The sequence below is a fragment of the Saccoglossus kowalevskii genome, chromosome 22, assembly GCF_978046115.1.
Source record: "Saccoglossus kowalevskii chromosome 22, keSacKowa6.1, whole genome shotgun sequence".
NCBI classification, from domain to species: Eukaryota; Metazoa; Hemichordata; class Enteropneusta; family Harrimaniidae; genus Saccoglossus; species Saccoglossus kowalevskii.
The window spans coordinates 28,373,026-28,393,809 of record NC_140662.1 but is presented as its reverse complement, the minus strand read 5'-3'; the positions used below and the strand labels follow the sequence as shown (position 1 = coordinate 28,393,809).

Here is a 20,784-nt window from a genome sequence, read left to right as displayed (position 1 = left end):
TACCTATCTCCACGGTTCCTACAGTTAGACAGCTAGCAGCCAAAAACAGTAAAAATAAAAACAATCTTCCGAGTAAAATTAATGGAAAATCCAACAATATAACCATTAATTTAAAAAAAAAACCCTACGCGTTGCTTGAAAACAGAAGAGGTAAAAATATGAATGGAAAAAAATGGAAAAGATGCGAGTTCCTCCCCAAACGCCCTCTACAGTTCAATTGTTCAACAGTTCTATGCCACAATTCTTTGCAAAATCCAATATATCATTGATTTTCTCACAATCCAATGCACTCTTCTAATGAAAATCACAAATATGAGGTTTGATCTGGGCGAGATTTGCAATAATTACCACCCGTGACTCCTTCGATACCTTCTAATCACCTAAAAAATACCTATTTAAAATTTGGTAACCTCTCAGTTTGTACTCGTTCATCTGTGCAACAGTCAAAGTTGCCATCTTTGTTTATATAAAGACCATATATCTCGCGCATGCGTAGCGCGACGATCACCGCCCTTTAAATTCTCGTAGCACTTTCTCTGAAAGGTTGAAATAACGCATTTAACATGCGCCCTCTAGAGACATTTCCCCATACTTTATGAGAAAATAAACACCGAGTTAGGGAGTACGAAATCTCCAAGTCGCGAGTTACTGCTTGGCATAAAAATGGCGATTTCATGGAGTTGTGATGATGACTTCTCCACTTCCTCATCTTCGTGACGTAAATTTCGGAAATGTAACGCCTGTTTGATTTGACGGCACAGGTATAGTTCACTAATTTAATTCATGCGGTGTTTCATTATTCCTTAAATCTGTATGTGACTCTCGCGACTTGTCGGGTGAGCAGAGCACTTACGTCCCTCGCTTGACCCGTGACGAGCTCGCTGGAATATAAAGCGGAAGTACCATGGGACTGCTTGGCGAGACTGTGGCATGACTATGGCATGATAATGTACAGTTATTCACGATGCATATGACGATACTATGATAATTATTAAGAATATTTATTTTAAATGAGCTCTTTGGAAAATAGATATAAAAGTTAAAACATTGTTTGTATGTATGATAGAAATTGCGATTCTTGGCGGTTGTAGTTGCAATGTTTCGATTCATACTTATGTATAATATATACGCAGTAGGTACATGACATGTTGCTACAGCGAGGTACACCACCACTTCTTAGACAATTTTTAGAAAGCATAATTTCGCAAAAATTTTTGTGATTCTTTCACTTTTTGACTTGTGTTGAAATTAGTTTAAAAAAAAAGGCATTGGTTATATTTTCAGTCCCTCTATCCCTGGTTTGGAAACAAAATGTAATCTATTGTACCAATGCTCAGAATGGGTTAATAGACATGCATGTAATTCACATAATTTTAGTATCGGTGTGCATGCGTATATTCAAATAAAAAAAAAAAACATTATTATTATTATTTAGTAATCTATTTAATATTAAAACCATACCAATTTCGAAACAGGTTATTCTAACCACCAAAGACATTTTGCATGACCAAGTTATGAAATTCAGTTGTAATTGGGGCAGAAACTTGTGCTACACTTGTGTGTTCGTTGTGGAAACTGTAATACAAAATGAAAAGCACAACACTTTATTCTATGGAAACTTGATTTTTGGAACAAGCCATCAAAATTATAAATTCAACCAGTCGACCAGTTTTAAAACACTTTGCACTTTCCAAAATGAAACATTTGCAGTTGTTTTAATAGTTATAACATAACAGGGACATAAACATTGAGTACATTCACATGACGGCGACTCAAATGTCACAACGCATTGAAAAAAAATAGCTCATAGTTCCACAGGGAGAAACAACTTTGAGAATAATGATACACTCAAGAAATAAGCATTTACGGACTGGAGATAGAGGGACTGATGTGGCAAAACTGTTATAAGGGAAACCCTAAAATATTTTGATGAGGAATGAAAACCCAGAAATTTATAATAGAACTTTTGGTTTTGAAGCATTCCACCTCCGCCATGGATTGATGTGTAGAAATATTATTTACAACAAAAAAATATTTCAGAAGAACGTAACACACTTCAACTTTGGTCACTGTGTCTTGATCTAGACAATAAAATTTACGTACATGTGCTGATTTTATTGAAACATGTGTGAACTCAAGTATTGCAAAATTTCCAAAAATAGGATTTTTCTTTTCTTTGATGAGCAGAAATACTGCTCACAGGCACATGGGAAGGAGAATGGGTTATAGCCAGAAAAGAGAAAGTGCCTGTCTAAAAAGCTTTATTGAAATGAGAAATAGCAGTTGCTATCTGTAGCCTACAGTTTATCTCTAGACATCAAGTCTATATTTTAGTGATTATTAACAGGAAATCAATCAATATTAGACAGGTTTGTAAGATTTCAAATTGTGTTTCTGTCTAATATGTAAAGTGTCTGTCTACAGTGACAAGTGGCCGACTAAAAGCCTGGTACTAATTACATGTAGGTACAGGTTATTTGTCTAAAATCAGTGCGACTGTTGATAAATTCACAAATACTACATCTCCTATTTATGTTTTTTCCCTTTATAGGAATATCATAGAGTTACCGTTAGAGCTGGGAGCTGCTAAAATACTCAGCATTTTAGTGAACAGTCTATCAACCAACTAACCATGAAGCGACCAAAGTACTTGATAACGTCTCGTAGAATGGGAATCCTCCTTCTATTTCTCACCTTCCTTTGGATCTATTCCTTCATCAATTTCAATGTATTTCAACAACATAGAGACCCCATGAAAGAAAGTGAAAGACTCAAAAATGAAATTCTTGATAAAAGTAAACAGTATGTTCAAGCACTGGCAGTTGAAAATATGGATGGCAACATTGCAGAAGGTTACTTAAGTTATGGTAAGTGATATTTTTGACTCCCATGTGTGAAGCACAAAAAGAGTCTTTGCAGTTAGTGTGTCTGTCTGTGTGTGTGTGTGTGTCTGTGTGTGTGTGTCTGTTGATATCTCAAGAACCATACATTGATTTTTGATGAAACTTGGTGCATAGATGCTCTGGGCCAACGCGCAGATTTGATTAGGTTTTGGTAAAAATTCATGTATATTAATTACCTAATTTGCATGATAATTAGCTGATTTTTAGCTGTTCCATGATTGTTCCACTGATATATAAAGAACAACTCATTGGATTTTGATGAAACTTGGCACATTGATGCTCTGAACTGATGCGCAGATTTGGTTTTGGGTAAAAATCTGTGCAATATTAATTACCTAATTTGCATAATGATTAATCAATTTCAGCTTTTCCACTGATATCTCAAGTACTAATCATCTCATTTCAATAAAACTTGGTACACAGATGTCATAAGACACTGCACAGACCTGATAGTTTTTATGGTAATATCAGTACATATTAATTATCTAATTTGCATAATTATTTAATTTTCAGCTTTTGATATTTCAAGTAGTAATCATCACATTTCAATGAAATTTGGTACATAGTTACTACAGGACTATGCAGAGACCTGATTAGTTTTGGGGTAAATATTTGTGCATATTAATCACCTTATTAGCATAATTAGTTAATTTTCAGCTTTTCGCCTGATATTTCAATGAGACTTGCTACATAGATCCTCTAGGACTATGCAGAGACCTGATTAGTTTTAGGGTAAATAATTGTGGATATTAATTACCTAATTCGCATAATTAGTTAATTTTCACCATGAATGTTCCACTGATATATAAAGAACCACTAATTGGATTTTATTGAAACTTTTATAGAGTATTCATCATCACATTTCAATGAACCTAGGACTATGCAGAGACCCAATTAGGTTTATTAATCACCTAATTAAAATAATTAATTAACACTAATATCTCAATTACTGATGATCACATTTGAATAAAATTTGGTACATACATGCTTAAAACAATAGACCGATTAATTTTTGGTTGAAATTTGTTCATATTAATTCTCTAATAATAATTTACAGTTTTTTTGTTTTAATCACATTTCAATGAAACTTGGTACATAGATATTACATTACGCAGGCTTATTTGTTTTACACTCAAATCTGTTCATATCAGTTACCTGATTTACATAATTAGTTTTCAGCTATTCCATCAATATCTCAAGTACAAGTAATTTTGAATTAATTTTGATTGTGTCTTCATTACTCTCAGCACACGGGAGTTCTTTCTAAGCTTTCTTATTTATCTAGGTTGTTTTAGATTACTTTAGATTCACTTCGCATTTTAAAAGATATTTGGGCTTGATCCCATCAAACACTTATTCTTATTAGGAAATGTACAGTCTGCCCAGACCACCAAACACATAGACTGGCAAAGGGCCATTCCAGTTTATATCTGCACCCCCCTGTTGATGAGCTTGTGTGTTTACTTCATACAGGGTATAATTTCCATGGGTGTATAAGTCATACAAAGTTTTATTTCCAAATCACCATTCACCATACAGTAATAGAAATCCAAAACTATAGTTCCTACTTATGGTGTTGATAAGTTCCATTGTGCCACCATACAGAGTAGGATTTCCAAATATAAGTCTCATCATATGCTAATTTACCAAGTTCAAAATTTTATATTTGATAATGGAAATCCAAACTAGTCCTGAGTCACGGTGTTAATGAGCTCATTCGTGCCACCATCCTTATCTAATTTCAGTAATAACTATTTCATACTGGCCCAATTTTTTTACCATATACAGTCAGAATTCCAAGTTTTTTTAGTCATACTGTTGGAAATCCAACCTCATCAACCGGTATGTGGCGAGATAAACTAGGCCACATTTTATTTAGTAGCCATAACTGCCTGGATTTCCAGGAATATTTTTTCCACACTCGTCTGGATTTCCAGATTCTGTTTCTCTATATATATATATACAGTTGGAATTCCGGGGTATTTTCCCCATCATACAGTGCTGGAAATCCGACCACATAAACAGGAGGGGGGGGGGATGCAGATATAAACTGGAATGGCCCAAAGTCAGGACTTTTTTTTTTGTTTTAGAAAAAAAATAATTCATTATTTTAAGTCCTCGCAAAAACTAACGTGACCGCGAAAGAAATCCCGACTGGGCATCTGCGGGCATTTGACTGCTATTAATTATTCATGATTCATTAATTATTCATGAGTAGGTGTGTGAAAGTAAACATGACCTTTTAAAGGTTGGGTCACATTGCAAATGGCGAACTAGTTACGGAAACATGTTAATGTTCTGTCGCTAGTCGCATCTTGTAGTTTAGAACTTAAAATATAGCTGACACGGGATAAACTGTTGTAATGTAGTGTGAGTTACAATTATGGTGGTAGTGGTTTGATTCAAACATCGGAGCTGCACTCTGATTTGTTGTCAGTGCTAGTCAACAACTTTTAATTAGCATAATCACCAGAGTGATTCCGCACCGGATTTCACTACAACGCAGGGGGGTCGACTGCAGATGCGTCCAGTCTGTATTTCTTTCGCGATCACGCTAAAAGGCTAAATTGACAATTCATTTTTTTATGTAAAACAAAAAAGAAGTCCCGACTTTTCCAGTCTACCAAACACATAGCATTTCTTGCTTGGAAGAATGGCATGCATATCAGGATGTAGTAGGGTTAATTATTTATGGTTTATGTGTATATGTGAGTATGATGTTTCGTTGATAAGAATCAGTCGTTAGTGTCGTTAGTGTCGTTAGTGTTGTTAGTGTCCAAAGATAAAATAACAATACAGTATGGCAGTTACAAAGCATTGGAAAATGCCAAATGTGATTGAAACTGTAATTTCACTGTTTCTGTGCAAATTAATCCCTTGAATTACATTGAATTTAAATCATTTTGTGCTGTACCCTTCCCATAAAAAATTGTAGTCAATACTAATTTATTTAAAAAATTCAAACATAAATTATAGAAAATGCATAAAAATGTGTATCAAAATTTTAGTTTCAAGAAAGGGTTACACATGCATCAGAAAGCAAGTTTTTAATATATTTTATCCAAAATAGATTGGGCTTCCAGATCTTTAATTGGGTTCTTTCTGTTGATTGATATAAAACCCATTCAGTAAGCATGCTTGTCACCAGATTAACACATTTGCTCACCTATATAATTTATAAGAATAATGTTCATTATGAACTAATTTATGAGTTTGTACACAATAGAATATCAGCATGATATATTTGTCAAGATATACTATTTTTTAAAACAAGAAAATACCTCTTAGCGAAACTGAAATAATAATTAATTGAATGCAATTATTTTCCCTGCTAATGTTTGTCTGATACTATAGTTTGCTGTGTGTAACTGTTTTTATTTTAAATGCTAGAAATTTTCTGTGAGTCTTGATAAAACTATTTGAAAAAATAGGGAAAAATAATAATTCAGTAAGTAATATTTGCCAAAAAGAATGGTAAAAATACTGTTTATGTTTGAATGTAGTGGCTTTTCATTGGTGATGTCAATAAAGTTTAGCTATGCATTTTGAGAACATTACGGCAGAAATGCCTTGCACTACCATTGTTATTTTTGAAGTCATTGAAATTGTGAAGTAATATTTGATATTGAAAACTCCAAGGCTTAGCATTGATTTCATGACCCATGCAAACATTAGGTGTGTCCCTTTATCAAGTTAATTGTAATCACCTGTTAATCATTGATAAACCTGCTTCTCTTTGTGATTTATTGCAAGCAGTCGTGCATGGTTAAATGTTTTTACTTTATAAATGTTTCATTTTTTATGATTTGATTATTGAAGCTGTTGGTCTGAGAGGTGTAAGATGAAAACCTTTATTCATCTATTTGCTGTAAGCATTCATTGACAATATGACAATGTACGGTAAAAGCTGGTTTAATTCACAGTAGTTAAATATTTGAATAGATATAAAAATTGTGAAAATTAAAAAAATATTGTTTGATAAATTTACGTTAACAATTTTGTGTAATCTTTACTGGTACAATTGTACTGATGGTGAATGGTAAGTGTTTGTAATGAGACTAATTGGTATAAAACATGAAATGTTTGTGACACACTAAACTGTTTTTTCCGATTGTAACTGCGTTATGATTGAAATGAATCTTGTCTCCATAAAAACAATGTCACAATTTTGCAATAATTTCTACTATATCTAATAAGTGATGTTTGGACTGGATCTGGGAATTAATAAATGTACATATAAAGTAATTATATTTTTACAGTAATATTTTGATACAACAACCTCTGATCTGTGAACCAACAGTGCCACAGACCTGTTTAAAATAGATAGATAACTGTTATGGATTCAAATACCATTTTTGCTCTGTTAGAAGCACATCTACAGAAGTATGCTTATGCCAAATAATTAAAAATGTCTTACAAGTCATTTATATAAGTGCATGCACTTCTAGAGCAAGTATGGTAATTATGTTTCTGATGATGAATTACTATATGTGAAATTATTTCAACTTTAAGTTTTGGATAAATAGATTTACTTTTTGTCTGTCCAACAATGCAGCACTTGTTGTTAAGTAATACCCAGATCAAAAGGGCTACCTGATCATGTCATATTCTCATCACCAAAAAAATAGAAAAGTTCTGTGTTCCCTGGTTGCTAAGTTACTGAGTGCATGCCCAGTATTTTACCAAGGTTATAAACAGCTTGGAGGTACTGCCCAAAACTTTGTTTTACTGCCATGCCACACTGGTATGACATGCCATAGTTAATATGCAACTTATTTTCACTGTGCCATTGTTGACTTTTTAAATCAAATTACAAACAGCTGAAAACAGGAAACTTGTGTGTATATGAATCAGAGAAACTGCCCATAATATACGTGTGTCCTCAAAGACTACACCTAGTTAGTTGTTCACCACTGAACTTACCATGGTTAACCACATTGGCAACGCAAGAATCTTAAATATGTTTTTAGACTTGTCATTAGAGTATGGCCCACTGATTCTGTTGAGTCATGATAGGCTATATAGAACATCTATGGTGTCACAATACACAAAATGGTGTACACCTGCTGTTGCATGTAAAGCAAGAACAGCTCCAACAAACACACCTTGAATCAAGTGTATTTCAAAACAAAATGAGTTAAAAAGAATATTTCTCAGATTGCCACCTAGAAACTTAGGTTCCTCACTGAGACAAAAACTTTTATTTTAGTTTTAAATCTGTGTGTCTCAGTGCGTCGAATATTCAAAAAGTGGTTGATTTTAGGTATTTGAATGGATTGTTAATTTCACCTTTTTATCTCTTTTTTTTTTGTTACCGATACCATTTTCTCTACAAATCAAAGTAGAATGTTCAATAAATGTGTTTTTGATGGCATACAACTGCTGCATACATGAATGAATATCAAATACTACTTCTAATAATACCACATATTATGTCTGATATCAGCAGTGAATAACCTCTACACCTATGTAGTCTACTATAACCTGAAAATGCTTTTCCCGAGCACCGTGTTTTGTGTATTAGGAATACATATAAACAAAAGATTACAATTATTATATACTTGTCATTAAAATATGATTTAGTATGACCATAAAACATCTATGTGATTTATATAAATGCTTACAGTATACATGTATATATAAATCAAAAATGGTGTATGCATTTGGTCAAATATTGACGAGAAAATTTTTGAAAAATGCACAAAAAGTTGCATCAATATTTTGGCATTAAAATATTGCATTGAAAAGTCATTACTTAATTTATTCGAGGATTCATAGAAAGGAGCGTGTGAAATAACATGATCATAATTTTGACTTAGTAACTCAGGGGTTCAGTTTTCTTAAAATTAGCTTAGAACATTTTGTCCAAAATTGCAACTAGTGTCCTGGGACATTTCTAATTTGCAAAATTAACGGTGTGAAGCAGTAAATGTAACAGAAACACTTGAAAATCCTTACCTGAAAACAAATTTAGGATATTATTAACAAAAATAATACCAGCAAATTGCTGTTTTCGAGTGAACATCTGAATCACTGAAAGCATGTGAAAATGTCAGGCTTGATACAGTGAATAAAACATGTATGACTCCAGATGCTTTGAAGTGACATTTTTCAGTCTACATATACAAGGCTAAGTGGATTTCTAATGTTTGACCAAGAATCTATTTAATTTGTCACTTTTATTCTTTTTCTGTCTGAGATCTAACAGATTAATTTATTTTGTTGATTTTCCTTTGACAAATACATTGTACATGTAAATGCAACAGCACTGTACTATATTTTGTGAGAATCCTCTGTTGGTAGCAGTTTGATTGATCAAGATTAAAGATACACTAGCTGTAACGACCTATTTTTAGCTCCGCTGTCGACTTTGTCGAGCGGAGCTTATCATATGAGTGATTGTCCGTCGTCGTCCGTCGTCCGTGTCAATGTTTTACTTTTTCGACTTCTTCTTGAAAACTACAAGCCTGAATGCTTTGATACTTGGTGTATATGTACCTTGGGTAGACCTCTCTCAGATTTGTTCATTTCATGATGATATCTTCAATTCTCTAATTTTGGTGAATATTTTTGTCATTTTTAGTAAAAAGTGATATTTTCGACTTCTTGTTGAAAACCGCAAGTGCAATTGCTTTGATATTACATATATAGGTACTACATGTGGACCTCTCTCAGATTTGTTCATTTCATAATGATATCTTTAATTCTCTAATTTTGATGAATATTTTTGTAATTTTTGGTAAAAAGTGATATTTTCGACTTCTTGTTGAAAACCGCAAGTCCAATTGCTTTGATATATTATACATATAGGTACTACATGTGGACCTCTCTCAGATTTGTTCATTTTCTAATGATATCTTCTGTTCTTTAATTGCCATGTGCATTGCTAACAGCGGAGCTATCTCAGCCGACAGGCTGCTTGTTTTTTATTGCAAACGTGTTCTACATGAATAGCAATTATTTCCGTTCTATTAGCTGAAACTAGTTCAATTATTTGGTACCGGACTCTTCTGTATGCTTTATAAGCTCGCTAAAAGCACTGAATCAACATCGTGAAGTGTTTATTGTACGTACCCTAACCTCCGTTTGTTAAACCATCATACGTCATTACTGATTGTTTGCGTGTGCGCAATTCTGAGTACTTCGTTTTGTCGTCACTGGAAGCGCTGTCCCAGCACAAACCTGTGTCATATGACGCCTCACTAGCCGATTTGGGCTAAAATTCCGCTCCGTCGCCTCTTTACAACAGTGTTTATACGCGGAACTTGATATTGCTTTTTACAATTTGGGTTGCCTTTGAATCACATATTGTAGTGAAATATTGTTCGAAAGTAGTTGCGTTATTTCCGGTTTCAACTAGTTTGAAAATAGAACGTCCTTGAGCGCGATAAAATGACGCGTAGAACTCCCTCCGAACCAGCGTAAACTTATTGCAATTTGTGCGATTTGGGCCCAGTTTGTTCTTACAAGCTTTCTAAGTTTCATTTATCATTATTTAGTAAACAGGTCTCTGAAACGATTTAATATATCCGTAAAATACGTGGCAATCGACAATTGACTTTGAAACGTTAGAAATTTCGAACAAACTCCCGGCACACCTAGCGCGATATGCGTCAGATCGGTGTAGAAGACGCCGAACTGCAGCGTCAATGCAGTCAGACCACCTAGAAATATGGCGTTGAGTTCGATCGTGAGCATTTTCTCCGCATTCGTATCCGCACAGAGATCGATGTAAATTTTATTATAACAGGAGATAAGCAATTTCAAAGATAAATGCAACAAGTTTTCAACCCAAAATAGTTATTTAGAACGCCGTTAGAGACGTTTTCATTACAGCTACTGGGCCTTTAATTTAGAAATAATTTGATCTTTCTGGTTTTTTTTAAAGATTTTTTTAATTCACATAATACTATATGTCTGTAGAATCAATATGGTTATACTGAGCTAAAATTATCCTTGTGTTATTAAACAAACACTTGTAGTATTAGAGATGTACCAGTGTGAAGTGAATTCAATACATTCTTTTACTGAACAACTACTGTGAAATAATTAATAATTGAAAATTAATTCCAAGCGAAAATAAAGTATTTCACAGTATCATACAATCATATACCTTTTAACCACCAGTTTTTCTCTGCCAAATTTTTTTGCACTTTTTTCTTTATATGCTTCAGTATTTCCGAAATTGAGCCCTAATTTTCTAACCAACAGAAAAATTTGAGCCAATTTTTGGTTTTTACTCGTAACATTTGGCTATTTTTGTCCTAATCTTCTGAAGAAAAGTGCAGACTATAAATGGGACTATTTTGTGAATTTGTGATGAAAAGAGAGAACTGGTGGTGAAAACCTCTGCCACCTTCATCTTGTTGTATATTACTCATACTCCTTCACCGTTTTCTTCAGACATGAGAAATAATATAATTTTTTGTTCCAGATATTTTTTTACTTTCATGAGACAAATTTTCTCAGCAAAATATAAAAAGTACAAGTGACAATGTCTTTGTATCTATGTCATTTAAAACCACAAGGACCAACAGTATCACATGTACATTTTGTATGTTGACATATACACAAGTGGGAAACAAGTGAAAATGAAAACCCATATAAATGTATCAAAAATATATCAAAATATTGTTGGAATAAAAATTATAATTGTACATCTGTCATTGTATTACTAGTACCACGAGTTACATCTACCGGGGGTAATCATAATGTTACATAATTACACATGGTATCTGCATATTTTCAGATTACAAAGAATATTAAAGTTTTTAAGGACTGTATGCAGTCTTGTACACAATGGTTGAAATTTTTGTGGTATGATTTTAATAACCTCGTATTTTTATAAAGATACATTGTATCAAAGCAGATCTAATAGCTCACACACATTAATACTTAGTGCCATTTGTAGTTTATAAAATAAGTCATATTTGTGCCCCTCTCCACCCGCCACCCTCAAATATTCCACTACAATAATGTTCATGTGTTACACTTTACATATTATATCCCATAATATGATGTTGTACAATAACTATTACATGTTTTTTTTTAAATTTAACATGTACCACACAAACACCCATAAATAGTAAATGTGTCATCCACAGATAAATTAACTGTGAATATTTAATTGTATACATATATTCACATTATTACCATTTTATTACCTTGTATTATTTTGGCATAAAAAATTAATTATTTTTGGAGATGATTAATCTGTTAAAAGAAATATTGAAATTATTTTGCTTTTGAGTAGATGAGTTTGACACAGGCCAGTGGTGCTTGAAAGGCCTGGGGAGAACATTTGTTACAATACAATTCAAGCATGACTTAGCTGGTGCAGAGCCAGCTTTGTTTGCTTTCAAAATCAACATAGACATAATATAAGTAAGAATTATGGATGAAAATGATACTCACCTAAAAATGTTATGTTTTTTAAAAGGCAAAGCCAACTGACAACAAAAGTGACAGTTAAGTTATAAGTGGGCTGTGTGACTGATGAAATAGTCCAGGCAAGTTTTAACACCTAGTACAAGTAAAATTGTTATGTTGATTCACTTGCCTTGTCTTTACTGACTATAGAAAATATATAGGCAAAATACTTTTTTGAACAAGTGAATTTAACCTGTCTGAATTTATAACTGTTTCCCTGTTTTTGACACAAAAATGTAATTGCTATCGGCGAGTGTAATTTCATCTCGTTAAATATTGATAATTGTCTTCACATACATCGGTACTGTAAAATTTGTATTAGAAACCGCGGCTTCTATTAAAATGTCAAAATGCAACAGAGGGGATGCGGCTTCTATTAGAGCATCTACACATATGAGAAATGATGAATTTTTGGTTCTCAATTATTCAAAAAGAATGGGTGTGACTTATATTAGTGATGTGGCTTATACAGATTTTACGGTAGTATGTGGTCTAACAAAACGACTAAAAGTAAATGAATAATGTATTTTTATTTAGACATTTTCCATATAAATACATGTTTATTTATTTGGAAAACCAATGTCAGCAAATTTCATTTGTATGCTCTATAAAGCATCTATAAAATAAGATAAGCATTTTGTGTTACAAAATATGACAGAAAATCCAGCTAAATTCATGCAGTAACTTATTTTTGAAAAAAATCTAAAAGAGTGAAACTTTGTTTGTTATATTTTATCTTTTGTTGAATATTTTTTAAGGTTATTGAGTCTTAAACATTAAAAATAAAAAAAAAACAGAAGCCAAATAATTTTTTGGCTTCGCTGTCGACTTTGTCGAGCGGAGCTTATCATATGAGTGATTGTCCGTCGTCGTCGTCCGTGTCAATGTTTTACTTTTTCGACTTCTTCTTGAAAACTACAAGCCTGAATGCTTTGATACTTGGTGTATATGTACCTTGGGTAGACCTCTCTTAGGTTTGTTTATTTCATGTTGATATCTTCAATTCTCTAATTTTGGTGAATATTTTTGTCATTTTTGGTAAAAAGTGATATTTTCGACTTCTTGTTAAAAACCGCAAGTGCAATTGCTTTGATATTACATATATAGGTACTACATGTGGACGTCTCTCAGATTTGTTCATTTTGTAATGATATCTTTAATTCTCTAATTTTGGTGAATATTTTTGTCATTTTTGGTAAAAAGTGATATTTTCGACTTCTTGTTAAAACCGCAAGTGCAGTTGCTTTGATATTACATATATAGGTACTACATGTGGACCTCTCTCAGATTTGTTCATTTTGTAATGATATTTTTAATTCTCTAATTTTGGTGAATATTTTTGTCATTTTTGGTAAAAAGTGATATTTTCGACTTCTTGTTAAAAACCGCAAGTGCAATTGCTTTGATATTACATATATAGGTACTACATGTGGACCTCTCTCAGAATTGTTCATTTTGTAATGATATCTTTAATTCTCTAATTTTGGTGAATATTTTTATCATTTTTGGTAAAAAGTGATATTTTCGACTTCTTGTTAAAAACCGCAAGTCCAATTGCTTTGATACTACATATATAGGTACTACATGTGGATCTCTCTCAGATTTGTTCATTTTGTGATGATATCTTCAATTCTCTAATTTTGGTGAATATTTTTGTAATTTTTGGTAAAAAGTTATATTTTCGACTTCTTGTTAAAAACCACAAGTCCGATTGCTTTGATATTACATATATAGGTACTACATGTGGACCTCTCTCAGATTTGTTCATTTTGTGATGATGTCTTCAATTCTCTAATTTTCGTGAATATTTTTGTAATTTTTGGTAAAAAGTGATATTTTCGACTTCTTGTTAAAAACCAATAGTTCAATTGCTTTGATATTACATATTTAGATACTACATGTAGACCTTTCTCAGATTTGTTCATTTCGTGATGATATCTTGGATTCTATTATTTTGGTGAATATTTTTGTCATATTTGGTAAAAAGTGATATTTTCGACTTCTTGTTAAAAACCAAAAGTTCAATTGCTTTGATATTACATATATAGATACTACATGTAGACCTTTCTCAGATTTGTTCATTTCGTGATGATATCTGCAATTCTCTAATTTTGGTGAATATTTTAGTCATTTTTGGTAGAAAGTGATATTTTCGACTTCTTGTTAAAAACTGTAAGTCCGATTGCTTTGATACTATACATATTGTTCATTTTCTGATGTCTTCAGTTCTTTAATTGAAATATGCATTTCTAACAGCGGAGCTATCTCGGCCAATAGGCTGCTTGTTATGTATACAAATGGAACTCATTAGCATATTTTGTTTTGCTTGTGGCGACAGCTCTTTGCTCGTGTCTGATATTTTCTTTAAAACCCAAATCGCGTGTTGGGGCAAAACTTACTCCAATTAAAGAAAGAATCAATCACATACAGCCTCACGAACTACGTTACTGTAGCAAAGTGGAAACTACAAGAATGAACCGATTTAATTAAATAAAACAAATTTTTGCAAATGTGAGAAATTGTGCAGCTGTAGCTGGAGTTGCAGTTCTTATGAACACTATCAATAGCTATGTTCACATGGCAGCATTTTACTGGAGCCGAACTACTGCTCCTCCCATCGATTAACAGCAATGCGTTCATGCATCAGGAGTCAAACGAGAACCAAAATCTGCCATAGTTCGTTTCAGTTTGAATTAGAGCCAAACGGAACAGTGCCCACATAATTACATGTAGTATAAAAAAATCATGGATGATGTTTGTGTTGTTTATTTTACATGGCATGATGCTGTTGAGCTTGGAGAAAAAAAAGAAACAGTCATGAGTCTGAGCATAAAGGTAAAAAAGAGAATGCACTGGTGTTATGATTTAGGTACTAGTACCAGTATCTCAAATAAGCAGGAAACAAGACAGCTAAAATGTGTTACAGCCTATTCACTTAAGTTATTATTATTGTTCAACTGTTATGATATGTGTGACAGTTGTCAATGTAAACCTATGACCGCTTCTAAGATTTTTATCTCTGGTGTCTTTAAAAAGTTTCTTCAATTTTCATTAGATCTATTCAGTCCTTTCTTTCAAGTTTTCGCATAATTTCGTACGCCATTTTTCCTGTTGATCTGTCAATCTATCGCAGTGCCAAATAGATATTAGGGCGCGTAACTCTTCGTCAAGTCCGAAATTGCATGAAGTTACGAACGATGTTGTCATAATGAGAGGTTACTTGAAGAAGACAATTTGGGCCCCAATAGTTGGGTCCTATGTATACACGGTCGGCCATGTCGGGGCTCAATCCTATCGGAGTTCAACCCAAGGGTTTATTGGAGCCGAACTTGGCTCGAGCTGACTAGAGCCGAACGTGTATACACTGCCACTTTTGCTGGCTCGAGCCGTAGGGCTCTGATAAAATGCTGTTGTGTGAACGTGGCAAATGTGTACAGTGTTTCATTTGCTGAAGAGATTAAGGGGACACATTTGTGAACAACCACACAATACATGTATACAAGCTGTGTGGAGACTGTTATTGTATAATGTACATACCCAAAACCATACAATACATGTATACAAGCTGTGTGGAGACTGTTATTGTACAATGTACATACCAAAACCATACAATGCACATGTGTTTTAGAGAATTTTATTGTTTTATGTGTGCTTAGTACAAGATTAGTGTTCGCAATTCATGAAAAATAATACCTGATATATTCAACATAAAACATTTTTATTTTCAATTTATGATAAATCCATACGTTGTTAGCACATACAGCAATATGACTGTCAATAAATAGAATGAAATAGACCATGCTTGATTAATACTTTGAAGATTATTATAAAGGTTATTTGGGGGTTATTGAATATAAAAGCTTTTGAAAATAATTCATATGACTGCAAAAAATAGCAAAGATAAAGTTTATTTCATTATTTCAGAATCAAACCACATGCATGTATATACAATTAAACCTGGGTAAATTTATATTTTATAGCTTTCAAGTACGACAACTTATGCTTGGAGAGAACACTTAATTATTCAAATTTTATGTATTATGATTTTATATTTGTTTTTCTTTACTTATTTCTGCGTCCATTCCAATCTAATTTATTATGTATTTATTTGTATCTGTACATATGGCCAATGGCCACAGTACGGAATAAAGATATTATTATAAAAATAACAAATCACTGCTACTGTCAAACCTAAGTTAGTGATCACCTCTATATAAAGACCACCTGTCTACAGTGACAACCTTTAGGTAAACCCAAGGCATATAACAAGACCACCTGTCTACAGTGGCAACTTTTAGGTAAACCCAAGGCATATAACAAGACCACCTGTCTACAGTGACAACTTTTAGGTAAACCCAAGGCATATAACAAGACCATCTGTCTACAGTGACAACTTTTAGGTAAACCCAAGGCATATAACAAGACCACCTGTCTACAGTGACAACTTTTAGGTAAACCCAAGGCATATAACAAGACCACCTGTCTACAGTGACAACTTTTAGGTAAACCCAAGGCATATAACAAGACCACCTGTCTACAGTGACAACTTTTAGGTAAACCCAAGGCATCTAACAAGACCACCTGTCTACAGTGACAACTTTTAGGTAAACCCAAGGCATATAACAAGACCACCTGTCTACAGTGACAACTTTTAGGTAAACCCAAGGCATCTAACAAGACCACCTGTCTACAGTGACAACTTTTAGGTAAACCCAAGGCATCTAACAAGACCACCTGTCTACAGTGACAACTTTTAGGTAAACCCAAGGCATATAACAAGACCACCTGTCTACAGTGACAACTTTTAGGTAAACCCAAGGCATCTAACAAGACCACCTGTCTACAGTGACAACTTTTAGGTAAACCCAAGGCATCTAACAAGACCACCTGTCTACAGTGACAACTTTTAGGTAAACCCAAGGCATCTAACAAGACCACCTGTCTACAGTGACAACTTTTAGGTAAACCCAAGGCATATAACAAGACCACCTGTCTACAGTGACAACTTTTAGGTAAACCCAAGGCATATAACAAGACCACCTGTCTACAGTGACAACTTTTAGGTAAACCCAAGGCATCTAACAAGACCACCTGTCTACAGTGACAACTTTTAGGTAAACCCAAGGCATATAACAAGACCATCTGTCTACAGTGACAACTTTTAGGTAAACCCAAGGCATATAACAAGACCACCTGTCTACAGTGACAATTTTTAGGTAAACCCAAGGCATATAACAAGACCACCTGTCTACAGTGACAACTTATAGGTAAACCCAAGGCATCTAACAAGACCACCTGTCTACAGTGACAACTTTTAGGTAAACCCAAGGCATCTAACAAGACCACCTCTCTACAGTGACAACTTTTAGGTAAACCCAAGGCATCTAACAAGACTACCTGTCTACAGTGACAACTTTTAGGTAAACCCCATTGCAGGCATATAACAAGACCACCTGTCTACAGTGACAATTTTTAGGTAAACCCAAGGCATATAAGAAGACCACCTGTCTAAAGTGACAACTTTTAGGTAAACCCAAGGCATATAACAAGACCACCTGTCTACAGTGACAACTTTTAGGTAAACCCAAGGCATATAACAAGACCACCTGTCTACAGTGACAACCTTTAGGTAAACCTAATTGCAGGCATATAACAAGACTACCTGTCTACAGTGACAACCTTTAGGTAAACCCAAGGCATATAACAAGACCACCTGTCTACAGTGACAACCTTTAGGTAAACCCAATTGCAGGCATATAACAAGACCACCTGTCTACAGTGACAACCTTTAGGTAAACCCAAGGCATATAACAAGACCACCTGTCTACAGTGACAACCTTTAGGTAAACCCAATTGCAGGCATATAACAAGACCACCTGTCTACAGTGACAACCTTTAGGTAAACCCAAGGCATATAACAAGACAACCTGTCTACAGTGACAACCTTTAGGTAAACCCAATTGCAGGCATATAACAAGACCACCTGTCTACAGTGACAACCTTTAGGTAAACCCAATTGCAGGCATATAACAAGACCACCTGTCTACAGTGACAACCTTAAGGTAAACCCAAGGCATATAACAAGACCACCTGTCTACAGTGACAACCTTTAGGTAAACCCAATTGCAGGCATATGACAAGACCACCTGTCTACAGTGACAACCTTTAGGTAAACCCAATTGCAGGCATATAAAAAGACCACCTGTCTACAGTGACAACCTTTAGGTAAACCCAATTGCAGGCATATAACAAGACCACCTGTCTACAATGACAACTTTTAGGTAAACCCAAGGCATATAACAAGACCACCTGTCTACAGTGACAACCTTTAGGTAAACCCAATTGCAGGCATATAACAAGACCACCTGTCTACAATGACAACTTTTAGGTAAACCCAAGGCATATAACAAGACCACCTGTCTACAGTGACAACTTTTAGGTAAACCCAAGGCATATAACAAGACCACCTGTCTACAGTGACAATTTTTAGGTAAACCCAAGGCATATAAGAAGACTACCTGTCTACAGTGACAATTTTTAGGTAAACCCAAGGCATATAAGAAGACCACCTGTCTAAAGTGACAACTTTTAGGTAAACCCAAGGCATATAACAAGACCACCTGTCTACAGTGACAACTTTTAGGTAAACCCAAGGCATATAACAAGACCACCTGTCTACAGTGACAACCTTTAGGTAAACCTAATTGCAGGCATATAACAAGACTACCTGTCTACAGTGACAACCTTTAGGTAAACCCAAGGCATATAACAAGACCACCTGTCTACAGTGACAACCTTTAGGTAAGCCCAAGGCATATAACAAGACCACCTGTCTACAGTGACAACCTTTAGGTAAACCCAATTGCAGGCATATAACAAGACCACCTGTCTACAGTGACAACCTTTAGGTAAACCCAATTGCAGGCATATAACAAGACCACCTGTCTACAGTGACAACCTTTAGGTAAACCCAAGGCATATAACAAGACCACCTGTCTACAGTGACAACCTTTAGGTAAACCCAATTGCAGGCATATAACAAGACCACCTGTCTACAGTGACAACCTTTAGGTAAACCCAATTGCAGGCATATAACAAGACCACCTGTCTACAGTGACAACCTTTAGGTAAACCCAATTGCAGGCATATAACAAGACCACCTGTCTACAATGACAACTTTTAGGTAAACCCAAGGCATATAACAAGACCACCTGTCTACAGTGACAACCTTTAGGTAAACCCAATTGCAGGCATATAACAAGACCACCTGTCTACAATGACAACTTTTAGGTAAACCCAAGGCATATAACAAGACCACCTGTCTACAGTGACAACTTTTAGGTAAACCCAAGGCATATAACAAGACCACCTGTCTACAGTGACAACTTTTAGGTAAACCCAAGGCATATAACAAGACCACCTGTCTACAGTGACAACTTTTAGGTAAACCCAAGGCATATAAAAAGACCACCTGTCTACAGTGACAACGTTTAGGTAAACCCAAGGCATATAACAAGACCACCTGTCTACAGTGACAACTTTTAGGTAAACCCAAGGCATATAACATGACCACCTGTCTACAGTGACAACTTTTAGGTAAACCCAAGGCATATAACAAGACCACCTGTCTACAGTGACAACTTTTAGGTAAACCCAAGGCATATAACAAGACCACCTGTCTACAGTGACAACTTTTAGGTAAACCCAAGGCATATAACAAGACCACCTGTCTACAGTGACGACTTTTAGGTAAACCCAAGGCATATAACAAGACAACGTGTCTCCAGTGACAACCCTTTCATTAATAGTTTTGCACATTCATCGAAATATAAAACAATTTTAATTTCCTCAAATCAAACTGATTTGATTTTGATCAATTCAAATGTGTTTTAGTTCCAACATTACCATTTTATGTGTCAATGCTGCTGCAAGGTGAAAGTAACAAGTATAATTTAGAACACATGAATAAAAGTGGATACATTGTAGTCACATATAATATATGAAGTATTACTTACTACTGTAAACTATTTTATTTTAGCTGGAATAAATCTCTCGCTGTAAAGACTTTTTTGTATGGAATTTATTTTCACTGAATCATTCCTTCAGCGAAAATAAATTTCAAGTGAAAATGAAGTATTTTACAGTATTTACACATTTTTTTTCTCTTCTGTATAGATGCATGCAGTTCTATTAATAGTACAATTCCACCAATAAATAAAATACAATTTCTGAGAGAATTGTAATTTTTTCTTCATTCTTGGACTGTTAGTAATTTCCTTGTCTGAGTATATTATCATATTCCAGTTTCATTAATAATTTATTATTTGTTTTATGCATCACTATTCTGTACTGTTTTATTTGTTCATCATGTGGATTTTTATTATCTTCATGAAATATTATTTATATAAAATAAAGCAGCTACCGTAATTGCTCTTTTAAAAGAACTTCTCTC

The 20,784-nt window shown here is 34.2% G+C and overlaps 1 protein-coding gene across 2 annotated transcripts in view; it reads left to right on the top strand.

The window, feature by feature from the left end:
- Positions 1–617: 617 nt before the first annotated feature.
- The window catches only part of LOC100366560 (alpha-1,6-mannosylglycoprotein 6-beta-N-acetylglucosaminyltransferase A-like), an 80,380-nt gene continuing 60,213 nt past the window's right edge, over positions 618–20,784 (top strand). For both annotated transcript variants that reach the window (XM_085496033.1, XM_085496032.1), the window contains exons 1-2: positions 618–761; positions 2,552–2,867. In XM_085496033.1, the coding sequence (XP_085352159.1) occupies positions 2,633–2,867 (235 nt within the window). In that variant the 5' untranslated portion in view covers positions 618–761; positions 2,552–2,632. The remainder of the gene's footprint in view (positions 762–2,551; positions 2,868–20,784) is intronic.